At 37.0% G+C, this 17,938-nt stretch overlaps 2 protein-coding genes across 5 annotated transcripts in view; both read right to left on the bottom strand.

Annotated features, from left to right (window-relative positions):
• SLC13A1 (solute carrier family 13 member 1) overlaps positions 1-5,642 on the bottom strand; it is a 57,717-nt gene extending 52,075 nt beyond the window's left edge. For all 4 annotated transcript variants that reach the window (XM_085569012.1, XM_085569014.1, XM_085569013.1 and 1 more), the window contains exon 1: positions 4,015-5,642. The gene's annotated coding sequence lies outside the window, so the exon portion shown is untranslated. The remainder of the gene's footprint in view (positions 1-4,014) is intronic.
• Positions 5,643-5,790: 148 nt separating this feature from the next.
• The window catches only part of LOC110483495 (V-type proton ATPase subunit S1), a 52,834-nt gene continuing 40,686 nt past the window's right edge, over positions 5,791-17,938 (bottom strand). The window contains exons 9-10 of the mRNA XM_021553452.3: positions 12,941-13,178; positions 5,791-8,840 (exon numbers count right to left, since the gene is read on the bottom strand). Of these exons, the coding sequence (XP_021409127.3) occupies positions 8,631-8,840; positions 12,941-13,178 (448 nt within the window). The 3' untranslated portion in view covers positions 5,791-8,630. The remainder of the gene's footprint in view (positions 8,841-12,940; positions 13,179-17,938) is intronic.

Raw genomic sequence — 17,938 nt, 5'->3', positions numbered from 1 at the left:
TTCTGTTATGTGGTCTACATATTTAACTGAAAGAATATAATTGAAAAAGCATTTTCAAGAAGACCTTGTTTTCAGTCCAAAATCAAGGATTTTATGGAGCTACCTTACAGCTAGTAGTTCTTAGCAGGACTACAACAGTATTGTGGTGTTTCTGCTCTAAAACTGGACACCTTTTTAGCTCTCAAAATAACCTGTCTTAAAAAATGCTAACAGTAGATTATGAACTTGGTACTTTATGGTCTTACAATCTTTATGCATTCATTAGGCAAAATAGGATGCAATGGTAAAATAAAAGGAAAAAAATTTCAGTATTTGCCCATTATTTGAATATCAGGACACTTGTCCTTCCCAGATGCTTTTTAGGAATACTGGACTCAAGCACCCATGAGCAAAAGTAGCAAGGACTATAATTTTGTGTAGGTCTTTCAAGGCTTGATCTGTTTCTCAAAAACCAGTTAAAAATACCCCGGGGGACAGGACAACAAAAAGACCGCATCAACCATGTTTCATCACTTCCAAATACTTTCATATTCTTTCACATTCAATCACAAACATGGATGTAACTTGCTACAGATTCCTTTGACTTTTTGATTTCTTCAAAGAAAAATTCCAGTACCATTGAACTAAGCCATAATTTCCAAATGTTGCTCCCCCTTAAATACAGTTATCATTGCAAGGCACCTGGTAGATTGTGTGGGCAGAGGAGAGAAGTGGGCACCACGCTGTGCTGGCAGATCCTCAGTTATTACAAAAACAAGGGATGCCTGACAACTGAAAGAAATCAATGCCAATTTGCTCATAAATGGTTAGCAGAATAGCCATTACTTCACTGATTAAATCATCAGCTAACTATCAGGTTAACTAAAAAATTTAAAAATTAATGGAAACTTCATATTTCTGCTATGTAAAATCATCTCCATTCTGTTTTCAAGCTGCTGTGTGTTCTGATGAAGACCTGCTTTGTCTCTCAGGGCCTGTTGCCATGGAAGTGACTGAAATATTGTTAGTTAAGCAATAGCCCCTATTTTCTAAATAAATAAGCAGGTTCCTTCTGAAGAGGGCTTTAAATGGGCCTTGTGCTACTCTCAGGTGTGCATTGCACTTGTCAAATGCTTTTAAGCACAGAGCTCAGCTCTAAGCAAGCAGGTCACCTAACAGGAAGGACCAGCTAGAAGGTGTTGCCTTGCGTGGGCAGAAGGAACCTCAGGTTTCACACTTGACAGTATTTCCAGATCCGATCACATCAACCTTCATTTCTGCTGCTTACTGGCTAAGAACATTGAGAAGTGGAGAAACATTGCAGACACTAAGAAGTGGAGAAACAATGTACGTTTCAACTCAGGCCAAGCTTAAAGCCAGAAGTCCAGATGGATGGCATAGTCCCATGAACAAAAATAATGAAGCAAAAGCAGGCACAATATTCAAATGCCAAATCACTTTTGCCTGTATGATGGGAGTGTGATAATACTTTGTCTGTTTGGAGGAGACAGGGCAGGACCACCATACTGCAGAGGAGGAGGAGGTAAATCTGTATAATCTTCAAATTAATCCCTCAGGTTTTGGGGGAGAACTGCTAATTTTATGGTCCTGGACAAACCACATGGCCTGCACAACCAGGCTGTCTCAGATATTAGCTGTAGCTTATTCATGCTTATATATGGCAATATACTGTAGCATGCTAGAAAAAAGAGGCTGTATTCTGACAAAAAGCTTCTGTTTTAATGTATACATGAACTGATTTCCATTAATATGTAAAGATTTGGAGACCCTTTCTGTATCAGAAGCTTGTATTAGTATCTGGTATGAAATGACTACCACCACAGTACTACCAGTAGAGTGAAGATACAAAGTTCCTTAAAAGAAGTACCCAATAGAAAATTGTTTAACATTGGCCTTAGTGTTTAAAGGGGAAAGATCGTCCTCTTCCTAAATACAGTAAAACAATAATATATAATGACAATAATGAAATTATTTCATTTCAAACACAAATGACAGTTGCAAGTGCCCTTCAGGGTGCAAAGTGCTGGAGCACAGATTCTATTGCACTTGAACTGTGCTGACACTGAGACAGGAGGCCCAGAGAAGCACACAAGCTATAATTTTGATCACTATGTAACTTCCAGATACAACATAAAGATCTTCTGGAATGAGAGTCCCATTGCAGAGCACCTGAATCTGACCCTGGATTTGCAGAAGATGTTATGCACTCCTGATTAGACAATGGGCAGATTTACTTCATGAGTAACATGCAATCTTAGTCTTTGAAGTGAAACCACCAGCTATCCAGATGAAAACAGTGACCCTGATGAAGGAGGCCCTCACCTTTTTGATAAAATAAGTTGGTAAAAGTAACTAGATCAAGTGTTAACCAAGAGTTTCGTAACAAACAGAAGATAGCAATTCATTAGGCAAAAAATCATATCTTTCTTAATTCTTAGACACCAGTTTTATAGAGTTTCAGATATTACAATTCAGAAAAGTCATCATTAATCTTTAGCTCATTTACCCATTGCTAGAAGCATGGTTAACCCAATAAATCCTTTCTGCCCCCTTGAATTTCAGAGTGCTATAAAAGCAATTATAGCAGAAATAGTTTCAAATTATGTCAAAACATGAATGAACTATAAAATCCCTGATCTATCCAGTACATAATTTTTTTGTGCTATTTAAGAAAAAAAAAACAACAACAACAACAAACAAACAAACAAACAAAAAAAAACGTAGACGAAAACCCCAAGATACTAATTTATCTCCATTTAGGTATCTATTAATCACTGTTAGACCACAGAAATTGGTAACAGTAAGCCATTAAGGTGTAAATTCTGATGTCAAAACAAATCTGTACACTGGCAAAAGCTCCTGTGAAAATCTAAATCAATAAAAACTGATGGAACTGGTTCACTCTTGCAGTATAAGTACATATCCAAGAAAGCTCTACAAGGAAAAGCAGTCTATTTTGTTATTGTAATATCAGTTAGTTATAAAAAGATAGATGAAACCTCAGATTTTTCTACTCAGAAGTCAACTTTCTGTTTCAAGGAGACTGGGGTCTAATTCTGATGTTTCATGCAGGTGGTAAGAGAAATGTGATATAGCTGCACATAGGGGGTCTTCATAGCAGGACACAGCACTCCAGACCTTGCCCTGACACAGGTTATTATCTGAAGTGTGTTGAGGGATGTGGAGACAGAAAACACATTTACTGAACTGGAGCTGGTCCTGCCTCTCAGGCTGTCAGTAATGTTGATCCTGACAAGGCACTTGGCTATTTGCATCTTTTATATTTCCCCTTTTGACAACTATAGTAAAGATCTTTCCTCAATATTGCTACACATCAGTGTTTGCAGCTATCTGCTTTGCTCCTCTGCCAGGATTTTGTTACTGAGCAGTAGGAATAGCAGACCCAGACAGGAACCTGCATCTCTGCTACTCTAGTGCACAATCTGATACCTTACATCACTGGTGCAACAAGAGAGCACGGCAGTGTGGTCCTAACAGGCAGCTGAGGCACAAATATACATGAATGAAAGGCAGGGTAGGTAGGGACAGCAATATCTTAAATCTTAAATCACTTCAGTGAAAGATATCTGTTAAATAATTAAATTCATCACTCTGCTATCCGCATATATTTACCCAAAGTAAATACAATACACAAAATTATAATTCAAATGTTACATCAGAAAGTCCTTAAGTTATCCATCTTCCTAGATTGTTTTTATGAAAGCATTTATTAGGGTTCTCTTTTACATTACAAACATTATTTTTGCAGTTTTCATTAACGAAAGTTAGTTGCATATGATGTCATGCTGACTGTACACCATTACTTTTACACAACTAGCTAAAGAAATACTAACAGTAAAAAAGGGTTTCTCAGTCTTCCACTGGACACTTACATTTCTCTCTGCAAAGCAGAAAACATACAATCACTCAGTAAATTATCTTCTATTATGACAATAATGAATGACAAAAAAACAGTATAAAATGAAGCTCAGCTATAATAATTCAAGAACATACCAGCTCCAGGGGTTATACAGAAATCCAGATAATCTGGAGCAGGGAACCTGTGTTTCCACAGGAGGTATACAAGAAGTTGTGGTGGAGAGAAGGAAGCCACTTCATTTGTGGGACATCGATAGCAGCTGATTTGCTCTTGGGCTCAGTCACTGTTGTAAGTCCCCTTTCCACCTACACAAGCAGGAAGGTTAAGAAGGACACTGGCCCGCATTTGGGCGAGGAGACACTGCTTGTTTAAGGAACCACCCCTTGGTAAGATGTCTTTTTTTTTTCCTTGCCCCACCCCCCCATACTTCAAATATTTTTAAGCCTTTAGAAATCTGAGTTCTGAAGAAACTGTTCTTTTCTCCTTTATTTATTTTTAATCGGTAATGAACTAACATGAGAACAGGACCTTTTATTAGCAAACTGAAGATCAGGGGTTTTTACTGAAGGTATTAGACACCATGAGATTTTTTGGCGCTTGTGCAGACTGAAGGTATTGTTTTAGTGTTGCTTTGGTTTCTTCTTCCCAACCTATTTTAATTGGCAATAAATTAATGTTCCATAAATCTTTTTAGCCCATAGAAGTACTGCTAAATGGTATCACTGTATCTTGACCCACAAGTTTCTCCATCTTTTCTTCCCTTGTCCTGTTGAGGAGGAGGAGAGAGAGAGTAGCCAAGTGAGCATCTGGCAGCCAAGCAAGGTCATTCCATCACAGAATGCAAGATTAAAACACAGCCTTTTGGAGAAGGAGTCCCCTGCCCCCATTATGTGCATTGTCTCTTCCTCTTGTTCAGTATAACAATAAGATTGTCACTCTACTTGCCCTGAAAAGCATCACCACTGCTATGTTTTGTGCCAGCAGTGACCAGTATCCAACATTCAGACTTTTTTTTTGTGTGTGTGTCTCTGATTATCTTAGGAATTGGTTTTCAAGGTATTTCATTGTTTTCAGCCTCGATAGCTTCTCCTGTTTGACCTCAGTTTACACTGAAATAATTACAGAAGTCTTTAATGCCTGAACATTGCCTAATAATTAAGCTGATTTAGATTTGCATATAATTTATTAATCACGCAGAAAGAAAGGTGGAGCTAATTACTTCATTTAAATTTTCCCTGCAGATGGAATAACCTGTCTTCCTTTATGGCTTCCATAAAAATACTATTCTTGGACTATTTCTATTATAATTCTGTGTCATTATAAGTCATTGATGGGCTTCAGTAGGATTTCTGAAATGAGTAATTTCACAGGCAGACAAACCAATAGACCAGGACACAAATCAAGAAGTTCAGATTCTAGCATCATCTCAGCTATCCCTTTCAATAAATGATTATTGCTGCATTTTGTGATGAAATACCTTATTTCTTCAGGACTTCTGTGTTTTGTTTTGGGATTTCTCTGCTTTAACTCAGTTCTTCAGAGTTAAATTGATTTTTTTGAGTTTTGCTGTAGTTTTTTAAAGGTCCTGATTTTTTTCCATAAAATTTAATTTATATATATATATATATATAAATGAAAAAAAAATGCTTTTACTTTTCTAACTCATACTCTTATCCATCATCCCCTTCATCTTTACAGTATATTTTTTAAATTGGTAGAGAAATGAGTATACACACAGAAGTCAGTACTTCTGATAAATTCAGCGAACTCTGGTAGAATTCCTAAAGGCTCACACTCTTCCAGACAGAGCTAATATTCTGTCTGGAACAGCTCCCAAAACAGGCATGTTTTAACAAGTACATTTACGATTAAGCTGAATTGTGAAATGAGAAGTATGTAGAACTGAAAGACTCCTGACAGGGTTTCAACTTTATTCAGAAATGGAAACAAACACAGACAGGTGCAAAATCCTCCTGGAATTTCCTGAGGCACAGTCCTATTTACAAAGAAGGAAGCCAGCCCTGCTGAACGCAGTGATCAGTTGTCCTTGTCTCCAGCCCCAGGAAGTGTGATGGGCAGCTGCAGGGCTTTCAGAGGGCATGGGGACTCCAGCAGCCTGCATGGTCCTCTGAGATGGGGTTTTGGATATCCGTGTCCAGATGCTGTCAGCAGGGGTGGTCCCTGTGAGATGAGGCCTGAGCAGCATGGTGGGTTTTTGCCAGCCAGCCAAGGAGAGCCCATCCCATGTGGACAGAGAACACTTCCTTTCCATGACAGACACTTCCTTTCCATTGTCCCCAGAGCCCAGCCCACCTGGCCCACAGGACAGCCAGAGCTGCAGATAGTTCCTTTCTTTTCCTGATGTGTTTTCCAGCACAGACGTCACGAGGATAAGCCTGTGGTTTGATCTTTCCATTACAAAGACATCCCAAGTCGCTATAGAAACAGACTATATGCCTTCAAAGGCCCTGCTTGGCAAAGCATGGTATCCTTGCTGTGAGAGAAGGTAGGAAGAAAAAGCTTTTCTCTATTAAAAATGCCTTCACCTTCACCTTGGTGAAGGTGATGCCAAACACATCAAACAGCTCTTTTGAAAGAGGCTTTTCCTCATGGTACAGTAAATAGGAGAATGTTTCCTTGCCCTCTTCTCCAGAGTCCATCCCAGGCAAGCAAGAGAGGATATAAGCATTCCCAGTGCCATATTATAATCAGGACACTGTGAGCTGTATAAGAACCAACAGGCTCAAGAGTAGGCTGGACAAATTTATGGGCTATAGCTATACCCAGAGTTATTAAATAAAAAGGCAACACTTCTGGTAGTGGAAGTACCTGAGCTAAATGGTGGAGAATGGAGAACATCTGCAGGGAGCACTAACAGATGCTCTCCATACTCATACCACTGCTGGAGACAGAATCCTAAGCTAAGAGGCCCGATAAAGATCTTCTTCAGCTCTTTTTATTGCCGCTGTTGAACAAAATATTTTCCAAATTTTGCTGAAGCTTGATAAAAGTCCTAAGAAAGTTTTTTTTTCTATGAATCAAGTTCTTTGCATAGCATTTCCCTCTTCTAGCTATAGTTACATGACTATTATGTCAATTTTCTGTTGTCATATTCACACAACTTGCTTTGAAGGGAGAATTAATAGAACAAGTCCAGTTGTCTCCTGGCAACTAATTTGTGCAGAGAAAATAAGCCTTTTTAACACAGAGGTTCCATTTAGATCAAGTGCACTTTTTGAGGTTCAGAAAAGCATTCGAGAAAAATATTACAGCACAGGAGACACCTCTGCTAGTTATGCGACACTCTCCTTTTGTTTTCCAGGTCAGGATTGAATGATTCAGAAGGAATAGCTTCAGACAGCAGCATTTAATCTACTTTTTGGACTGCATAATAAAAGTGTGACACCCAGAAATGATGGATAGAAACTCTTGTCTGTCTAGATAAATAGTTGATTCTAACTGCCTTTCCTCTGTATCATTGTACCATTACATGGATCAAGATCAGAAAAGTTAGAATTTTTCTCATTTTATGAATGTAATTTTGTCAAAATTATATTCTGTGGGTTTTAAACTACTAATTGAACATGCACAGTCATAAAAATGTTCGAAAAGAAATAATGAAAGTCATATATTTTTACCTTTTTTTACCATTTTATCATTGCATTTTACTATTTCCAAGTTCTACATAAAATTTAGTAATTCATTCCATAATCAGATTACCCAGTTAGAAGATGCAGTGTTTGTATTAATTGCAGAAGAATACAGAACACAATGAATGTTTTCAGGCTTCTAGAAGCACTGAGATGACCATAAAATGCTCAGATTTAAACAGCACATTGACACAGTGCTTCTAATGATTTTTTATCTTATTATTTTTCCTTTTTTGTGAACTTCATAACTTTTCCAAAGTTGCCTGGAAAATGGAAGAGACTAAGAAAACTACCTTATCTCTGTTAAGATGCTGTCTGCACCAGCACATTCAGTCATAATAAGTTCTCAACCTGAAAATTTGGACTCATTGCCCTGATACCAAATATAATTTTGTGATCAGTTTGGACAAGGACCTATCTGTCACTGACTGACCTCCCATCAGCTGCCCATTGCTAAAGCAAACACAAGTCAGCGTTGTTCGACAAAATTCTCACAAGTGTTAGATAACAGTAGATGGAAGCTAAACCTTAATCTACCCACTCTCCTTTGTGATACCACATCTGAACAAAGTGATGTATTTTGAAAAGACTTCTCAGTACCATTTATTTAGTGATTTATACTTTATTAGTTCTGTACATTTCTGGATGTTTTACTCAAGATAAAAAATTTCAAAACACACTTAAAATTTCTTAAGATGTAACATCATCATGACACTAAAGAGGCTTTAACAGTATTTTCAATATATAGTTTATAATCAAATTTTTTATCATTCCCAATTATTCGTGTTTTTGTATGTTTTCTTTGCCAATAGAAGTTAATCTGAAGGAAGTTTTTAATGGTCTTTCTAATAGCCACAGAGAGTAATAACCTCCAGAGTCTCACTTTAGAACCTTAACACAAAAAGCTGTTAACAAATGATCATAATAATAGATAGAATTATTACTGTTTCCAAACACAAGGATAATTTTTATATGTAGTTTAATCATCTGCTTTTCCTATGATATCTTTTTTAAGTTAAACATATTATGAAGTAAAAAGGTTATAAAAATCATAAACATCAGACCCGGAAAAGCCACAGTGGCGTTAAGTCAACCCATGGCTATTCTGTCTGAGGAACTGATAGAGCTGGACCTTTGGGATCATCAAATCTGCTGTTTGTTGTGAGCTGCATGATCATATGTATTCCATAGGTCAGGATCCACAGTAAAATTATAGATGTCACCAAGCCCATCCAAATTCCAGGAGTGAAGAAACCTGTACAGTCACTTGCATAGGAAAACTGGTTGTTTATAATGTTGAAGCCTTGAATCTGAAAATGAGGAAAGGTAGATAGATGAGTGCAATTAAGCATAGTCTTTACTTTCAGGATATATGTAGTTATTACAAAACCCCACATCTTTTAATTATCAATCATACTTTCTGCCCATTAAAAAAAAAAGTGAGAACAAAATTCTCTGCAAAACATTTTTCCAGATCTCCTTTTCCCACAGGAAATTTAAGATGTAGAATCCATTTTTTTTGTAAGAAGCAGGTTCCCCACTTCAGAAATTTTTATTACTTTTAGAAATAAAGTCCCAGAGGGGACATGTGGTCAGTATTCTGCATTCACTGTATTCTGATCAGTATTCTGTATTCAGATAATCAGTATTATCAGTATTCACTGATCATTAGATCTATGACCACTTCAGAATCAGGAACTTAAAGCACTCAAAGGCATAAGAGTTAAGGCTCTTCAGATCACGAGATTTGTTGAAATAGTCTGAGAGTTTTAGCTCATAGCTCCTGGACTAACAAAATTCCTAGAACCTGCTTTAAAATGCATCTAATAAAGATGGCCTTTTTTGGCTGAGTTAATTAAGAATTACTATTTTCCATAAAATATTATCAAATTAAATTAAAAGAGGATTACTTTATTTGAATCACTTCTCTCACCCAGCAATAAGCAAGAAAGCAGATCATGGATTTCTACTTTTATGTGTTCCCACACCATGATATTCCATGATTTACAATAAAGAAAATTGAAAGCTGGGGTTTATTTGTGGTAATAAAAGAGTTTGTACTTCCTAGGAAAGGCGTTGGTACAAACTGAACAAATCTACCATGCAACAAATACACCAGTAAACACTCTGGGTTTGCATTCAGCCATGGCTCAGGTCCCTAAAGTTTATGTAATATGTGTGCTATGAGCAATGCCTGTACCTTCCAGAATGGTGATTAATAAAAATAATGTTATGTGAGGAACTAAAAGCTCTTCAGATAATGTGGAGGTGAAGACAATTTTAACAATTCAACCTTTTAGAAGAATCTTTCCAAGTTAAATCATGGTAGCTAACTCACAAAGACTGTCTGCTTTCACCAAAGGTACCCAGAGTTCTGATTAAAGCAGGATTAGTGAACATAAGCTGCAGGGCTGGACAACTGTTTGCACAGCTTTAGAGAATACAAGACTGCAAAAGCCTTTGCTTGTTAAGCCACCGCTTTGACCAAAAGTGAGAATGTGAATAGGAGTCATGAATGTAGCCTGAAAGATTTATTGACAATAAAAACAGACAGAAGGTGATGATTTATGTCATTTGTGTTCCCAAAAATGGATTGAAATTCTGGAAAGCAATACACATTTCCTACCACATTTACAAGGACTCTCTGAAGTACTTAACAGGTATATTCAGTTTAGAAGCACTTTGCCATTCCTGATTTAGAGCCAGAAATACTGACATCTATTATTTCAATTCTACTGGTTTTATATATATTTTTTTTAAACAGCATTATGCTTATTGAACAATCTAGGTGAAAGATTCAATTGTACATTCCTAAAATGCTATATCTACTTTCAGGAAGGAGATGAAGAATATGCCAGGTTATTTTATCGTTTTTCTGAAGCTTTATCATTTCTGTGGGGGTGTTAGATACCAGGCAAAAAATGAGAATCTTAGCAGCATATATAGAAAAGTTAAAAATACTTACATGTGTTTCTCTAATATTTATAAATGCAAAAGTCATTTGTATACAGGCTTTTGTCCAGTAGAAGTTTTGATTTTAGTGTTTAGACCAGTCATTTGTCTTGATTATACAAGTCTGTATTTACTGTTGATTTTTAAATATTTTTGAATGTAGATTTCTCATCATATGGCCTTTGACATAAACTTCAAGCAAAATATGCTGGGTTTATGGCTTGTAAGTGCACACCAAACTTCTAATTTCTGAACTTTGAAATATTTTAGCTATGAAGATTCAAAATATTCTTGATTTTCAAGCTTTTGGAAATTTTTGATGGGTTCCAAAGTACTTCTGTGTCACACATACTAAAGAAAAGCAGTGTTTTTGGTGGCAGCCTCCTCTTTAACTGCATTGACAAATATGAGATCCTCACACAAAAGGTATCATGGTAGAACAACCATTCCTGTAGCAACAACAACCAGCAAAACCCCCACCAAATCCAGAGCAATTTTGGTGCTCTGCAGAGGTGTGGTGACATCCTGGGCTGTGACCATGACTAGCCAGCGTCCCACAGAGCTTCTTTTAGATGGTAGTGAGTGAGGCAGCTCCAGATCTGAAGTTAAAGGCTACACCTGTTCAACCTTGCCTAGGAAAAAGCTATACAAGGCTTCCCTGTGCAGCTGCCATTGTCCCTTTTTTACTGTGATTCAACTTCCAGGACCCAGCCTTGCAAAGTGCAATTGTGCCAGTTTGATTGGCATTAGATCCTGGTTTCTAACTCATTGCGTAACATTGACATGAAAATCATGGTTCTCAGTTTCAGCAACAAGATATGCTGCTGGTTGCAACCACTAAGCACATCCCACATGCTTTTTTCACCATGCAATAGAGTTTGGGGGTTTCTAAATCTTATGCAATAACAAAGACTTATACTGAGATCACGTTTCACTATGTATCAGTGGATACCTGGAAAAGTATGATCTAGGTTGGATAGAATGTGGAAATGAGCCCAGAATGGGGATCTTCTCTTTTCTCACACCACAGAAGAGTATTAGACTGGGAGTTTTGAGGTTGTGTTCTATGCTTAAGATTTAATCAGAGTAAAAGCCCTTTCTCAAGAGGAACTGGAGTTTCTGTTGTCTGAACAGTGGAAGCAGCTGCTGTTCCAAATCAATAAGGAAGGTGGGAAACCACTACTTCTACTCTTGGTTAAGATCACAATGAAAGGATGGATTAAGGCCTGTTTAAGCTTTAAGAAGGCAGTAATATCAGTCCATATAGAAGCTGACAGAAAAGATAGGTGATAAGTACACACTTTGTAATTTCATAGGTCATGTCCTTTCATATCTTAGTGATGTGAAAGCCTAACTGCAACGAGTTTACTAGGCAAAGTACAGTTGTATGAACTATGGTATTTTCAGGCCTTTACAAAAACATGACATCATAAGGAACCTTCACAACATTGGTATGTATTGCAACATTGTTCCTCAAAAAATGGTGAGACTTGATACTGGAATTTGTGGGAAATAAATCTAAGCACTAATGCTCTTTCTGTGAGATTTCCATTGCTTAAGAAGAAATGCCAAGTCTGGAGTCAGATTATTGAGATTTGGTTTGTTATCAAAATTATGAATACAATTATATCAGCATTTGTATCCAGTTATCATGGAGCTAGCTCATGTTTGACAAATAGAGTACAATTTATAATTATTCCCATTATTTTCATGATCTCTTTAATTAAAGAGATCCCTTAGTACAATATTGTTTTAAGATATAAATGTTGTTATGCTTCTCTTAAGTCAAGAGCAAAGCTCAAAGTAGTAAAGGTGTTATCATCTACACCTCACATATGTAGTCTTAACTACTACTAAATATGCAAAAAAGCTATGTGTCATTCAAAAAAAGCCATCTGCTTTCCTTCTGGGTCATGCAGGAACCAGTACCGTTCCTGACCGAAGTCCAAGGAAAACCTCCCATTAAACCTAACTGTGCTGGGCTTTGTTTCTATCTGCAGGAGTACAGACAGTCCATGTCACCGAAAACAGCAGCCACACTAAGCTGTACTTCCCTAGGTAAACAAAGCGCCAAGAAATCAAATGAAAACAAAGTTAGCAGCATAAAGGCACCCACCTAAGAGGCCCCTGTTTCCAAGAGCAGCCCAATTCATTAAACAGGCATGAGGACTTAGCCATTCTTTGCCTGATTAAGCACATTTGGTTTAATTGGGTTTTCTTTCTGTGGACAACTTCATAGTTTTGTTTTTCAAAGCTGTGCTTTCATGTTTTCCTTGTTCAGCAACTGGCATCTTTTTTACCCCTCTACTGAATAGCTCACCTAGGGGAACAGCTTTTCTTTTATGTTTTCCCTCAGGCTGGAATGAAAGTAAAGGCATTATGAATGTTTGTCATTCACCTCCTACAATAGCAAGTAATAGTTCTTGGAGTTATCTCTGAAATGGCAACGCATACTCACTTGCAACTTGGAAATGAAAACATCCCAATTTTTTGCCTCAGTGTTAGATGGAACCAGCCTTGCAGGATAGAGATTGCTTGTTCCCACCAGCTGACAATGAAATGAATACTCTGCAGGGGCAGAGATGCCAGAAACATTAAATTTAGCTAACTTTTCTCCATCTTGTACAATCTCAACTAAATGTAAAGTGGACCATCTTCTAGCCGAGACTTCATAGAACTTGTTGGTCATTAAAAACCTAGGAACACAACAGAGGACAAAAACAAAAAGTCAAAAGGTTAAAAAGAAAAAATTAATATACATTTGGTAAAGTAACAGCTAAAGTAACAAATAAAGGTTCACTATTGCTGGCTGCAAACATCACAGCTGAAGATGACATGGCCTCCCACATCATTAAGATTGTTTTAAGTGAAGAGGTTCTGTGAATGTGTTTACTACTTAGGGTTTCACCTCACAAGCACAGCTTTCTATAGCTGTGGTAGGCAAGAAGCAAATGCAGTTTCATTCTTCACGGCCTCTGCCAGTGCTATATTTCATCAGTTACCAACAGCTTATAATAAATGGAGGCAAATCTGAGAAAGTGTCAGCAAGACTGCAGTGGCTCTGAATAAATATTTTATGGGATTTTTGGAAAATTGCTTTTATGATAGGTATAGGCATGGTAGCCATTCTAATTTATCATTGCAATTCTTTCTTGGCTCAAAAGCCTAAATGGCAATTTCCTTTGCAAAGGTCTGAATTTGGCGTAGGAGACAGAGCTCTCTCTCAACGGTGGGTCAGGAGGGATTGTCAGCTCTAGTTTCACAATTTGAAGTAGGCTAGGCACAAAAAACTATTTTCTTATTTTGAAAACATCTTTGTATGTGTGGTATTGCAGCAGTTTATAATAATGGAATTTATATTACTACCAATGCAGTCTGAACAGCTCCCAGCAGATATAACTGAGAACATCCAGACATCCAGAAGTACATTCTGATCCTTTACAGATCAGGACTATGTGCCACTCTTTACCACTTTTTATACAGTTACTTTTAAGCATTCAAGCTATTTCATAAGGAAATTATAAGCCTTCCCCCTTAGTGTACATTGTTTAATACTTTAACCCTTACTTGGTCTATGCATGTTTATCTCTACATAGTTTGCTAATGATTTCTTTTGATCATTGGTAAGCATGAAAGATTTAGAAATCTATTTATCAATAAGTAAGACTTGCTTCAAAATGAAATATTTTAATATGTCTATCCACAATGGGTAACACGGTATGTTGACTTTAAAATTTGAAGAAATAACTTAGATGCAATTATTATTGGTTCAAAAAAAAATAGTATAATCATCTTAAATGAGGCACAGTATAGACTATTTTATGTTCTATAGGGTATATGTATATAGAGAAAATATTCTCTCTGTAGAATATTGCTTGTTTGTTCAAATTAGTTACTGTCAATATTGTGTCATCCACACAGCATAGAATCTAAACATAAATTATACTTTAAAAAAAAAATATTTATAATCAGTGGCTTTTGATTCATGTAAGTTCAGAAACCTCAAGAGTTTCAAAATGCTCAGAAGGAATTCCAGAATGCAGTGTCATTGAAGTGAGACAAGGATATTTTTCCTTATGGCATTCTTTATGTTTTAAGCCTGAACAGTTCTACCCATAAAACATTGAACTGCAAGCATCAGTGAAAAAGAAAAAAAAAAAATTCCATCCAGTCCACATTTACAAATATATATAGAAAATATTCTATTCTTACATAGTTACAAAATTAAAATCTTGATATTATTGCTAGAAGAAAGGAACATTTTCCTGATGTACAGTATGATCTGAACAGAATTTCCATGGTGCCCTAGTAGCAATGCTGTAGGCACTTGCTGAAAACCAGTTAGAGAGAAGTTTACTTAAATGTGTATGACAACCACAGAGGCTGGGTGTGGTCTGTACTTTTGCTGATAGTATGAGAAAAGTGGTAAAGAAGTAAATTCCTTTTAAACTGACCAAATTATCAAAAAGTTTTAGAAGACCATGTATGTGAGTACACTCTAAAATTATTTTGAATGAAATGCTGTCTCTACACATTACACCAAAGACTAAAATGTTGTGTTACTTGCAGACTTATGAGAATTAACATTCTAATTGGTTAAGTAGTTGAGCACAGTTAACTTAGTAATGAAGGCTGTTATCCTTAGCATTTTTCCAAACAACTAACAGTGAATAGCCTCCAACAAGCGCACACTTAACTGATAATGAGTACAACTATAGTTCATTAAATTACAAGAAAAAAATGCATTCAAACAACAAAAATCTATAGAATTACTTAATTTAGTTTAACATTTTCTCAAATGAGTAGATGTCAAATAGGACATATAGCAAATTAATGATACAGAGCAGAGAGAGAACAAAGGTTTTATCTGCAGAACAGAAAGTACCTTGTATTCTTAAGGAAATGTTCGTGTTAAAGATTAGAGACAATTATGTACATTAGAGACATTATGTACTTTATGTATGGTGGCACAAAAAATTCCTGGTCATGGGCCAGGTTCCCTTTGTGACAGATAACTGTATGAACTCTGAATGCCACCACCACTGATCATGTCTCATGTGGCTAATCATTACAAGGAGAGGTATTTCTGAAGCAGAAGATAGCTAGAATTACGTTTCAAATATTCAAAGAGAAACACAACTGTTAAGCAAAATACTTAAAAACATATTTTTTGGGTCAGCTCTGTTCTGTTCTATACATTCAGCAACAACAGCAGTCAAGTATGTATCAATGTAAGTTTGGAATACTAATGTTCTGCACTCCCATTCACTTTGGCACTTTTTCCCAGAGGAAAATAAAGACAAGTGCTTGAATGGTTGGATCAGTTTAGGAGAGAACTGAGATGGTGCTTCTTCCAGCAAAGGACTACTGCCCACTGCTCCCACTCCTGCTGCAGCAGTGCCTTACTTTCCTAACACTATCACAACAACCCTCTACAACCACTCCCTTACAGCTCATCTCCCAGTGCAAGTGCAGGAGGATGAGTGAGACTGTGGCTCTTCTGGAGGGAGGAGAGGGAGGTGACAGCTGTGTGTGCACAGGATGAAGCAGCAGCTGCAGCTGTCAGCGGGAGGTGGGATGTGACCAGCTGCTCTGTACGTGGGCACAGACTGCTGTTGATAAGGGGGGCAGCCTTTGGATCCTACTCATGCTGCTGAAGGTATTGAAGAATAAACTCAGCTACTTGAACATGGTCCTCTATGGAGTCACTTTCAAGGTATGCTACCCTAGACTTAAATAAAAGGCCTTTACAGAGGCAAAAAGTGCATTTGTGGCTCTCAGCTCTGTTCCTTCCACCTCTCTGCCCTGTTTGTGTCCTGCTTGTTAAGGCAGACCATGATCTTACCACGGTGTAATCTTGAAAAAGAAATCAAATCAAAATGACCCAGAAGGGGAAAACAGAGGTTGCAACATATCGCTATGGATTTTAGAAGCTCTGGACAAGAGACATGCTGAGATACACAAGGTGAATATAAAGTGTTAGCAAATAATGAAAAAAGTCAATGGCTTGTTCTGGTTCTGTTCCATGTATCTTATTCTTTGCATTATATAGCATCTACTGCTGTATTATGGTAGCTAACAAAGGCCTAAAATGACACCACTGTCCCATCAAGTAACAATCCAACAGAAAACTAAAGATAATCAGGTGAGTCTTCAGAACTATTATTAATTTATAAAGGCTCTGAGGTGTTATGTGTTGATACCAGCCAGCAGTCAAGCACACATTTAGCTGTTTGCTCACTCCTCTTGTTCAACAGGACGGGGAGAGAATAGAAAGAAAAAAAAAAGAGGAACTTGTGGGTCAAGATAAATATAGTTTAATAAACTAAAGGGAGAGGGTAAAAAAGCAGTCAGTCTCTATCTCCCACACACAGGCCAATGCATAGGTGAAGGTCTAAGAAATGGTTACCCTGGAAGCTACTCCCTACATTCTTCCTCTATTCAACTTTATATTTCTAAGCACCTGTGTCATAAATAAAAATTGATCAATTTAGACATTTTTGTGTTTATTTGCCCTGAAGGTCTATTAAAAACCTGGATCACACATGGCTCAGTGGAATAAATAAAATTCTCCTGCAAAACACAGCCAGCCTATGCTATTCTTATTTGCTTGGCATGAAAATATCCAGACCTTACCTGAGGTTTCTTTTAAAGTCCTCACCTATTGTGGAGCCTGAGTTTCTTATTCCAGCTTCAAGGGCTGTTTATGCATTTTGATATTTAGCTATAACATGTTCAAGCAGAAGCACAGTTCAAGAAAGACTCTGTGAATATTTCTGCCTCTACTACAACAGGCTCAAAGGATAGAAAAAAATTTCCTGAAAAAAAGGAAACATGAACCATTCACCTTTTGTACTGGCATTTTCATTTAAATTACAGTTTGTTTGCAGAGTTGCTTCAAATTTCTTCTCTTGAGATGCAACTCAGATTCATGACCAGTTAAATTTTTTATTCAATAATTAATTAAAATCATAAGTTTTTAATAAACAGACTACTAAACATAATTCTAAATAATCTTCACTAAATCCATATGTGCACTAACATCACATTTGATCTGCCAGTGTCAGAAAACAAAATCTAAGATAAATGTTTCAACTGCCAAAAGATTTTGTTCCTATAGTACTGTCTCAAGGTTTGCAATTTGCCATTGTACAGTTAAGTGAAGCCTGTTGACTATTAAAGGAAATGACACCTTTAAGATCTAGCTGTTAACTAGCTTTGAAGCACAGTGTGGTGCTCCATAGGATGCTTTACGATTTGTACTAATTTCTGGAACTGTAATTTTACTAGAAAGGATGATACTATACTAAGCATACCCATATTCAGGACAAATGTAGGAAACAACCACATTCATTCATACAGAAAGAGATTACAGCAGACCAGCCAAGATTTGTGCTAGGATATGCAAAGATAAAGAATGAGAATGAGAATCAAAGCAGTGTTTTGGAGGGCCTGT

The sequence above is a fragment of the Lonchura striata genome, chromosome 1A (assembly GCF_050655825.1).
Source record: "Lonchura striata isolate lonStrDom1 chromosome 1A, ASM5065582v1, whole genome shotgun sequence".
Taxonomy (NCBI): Eukaryota; Metazoa; Chordata; class Aves; order Passeriformes; family Estrildidae; genus Lonchura; species Lonchura striata.
This window is presented reverse-complemented; position numbering and strand designations above follow the sequence as displayed.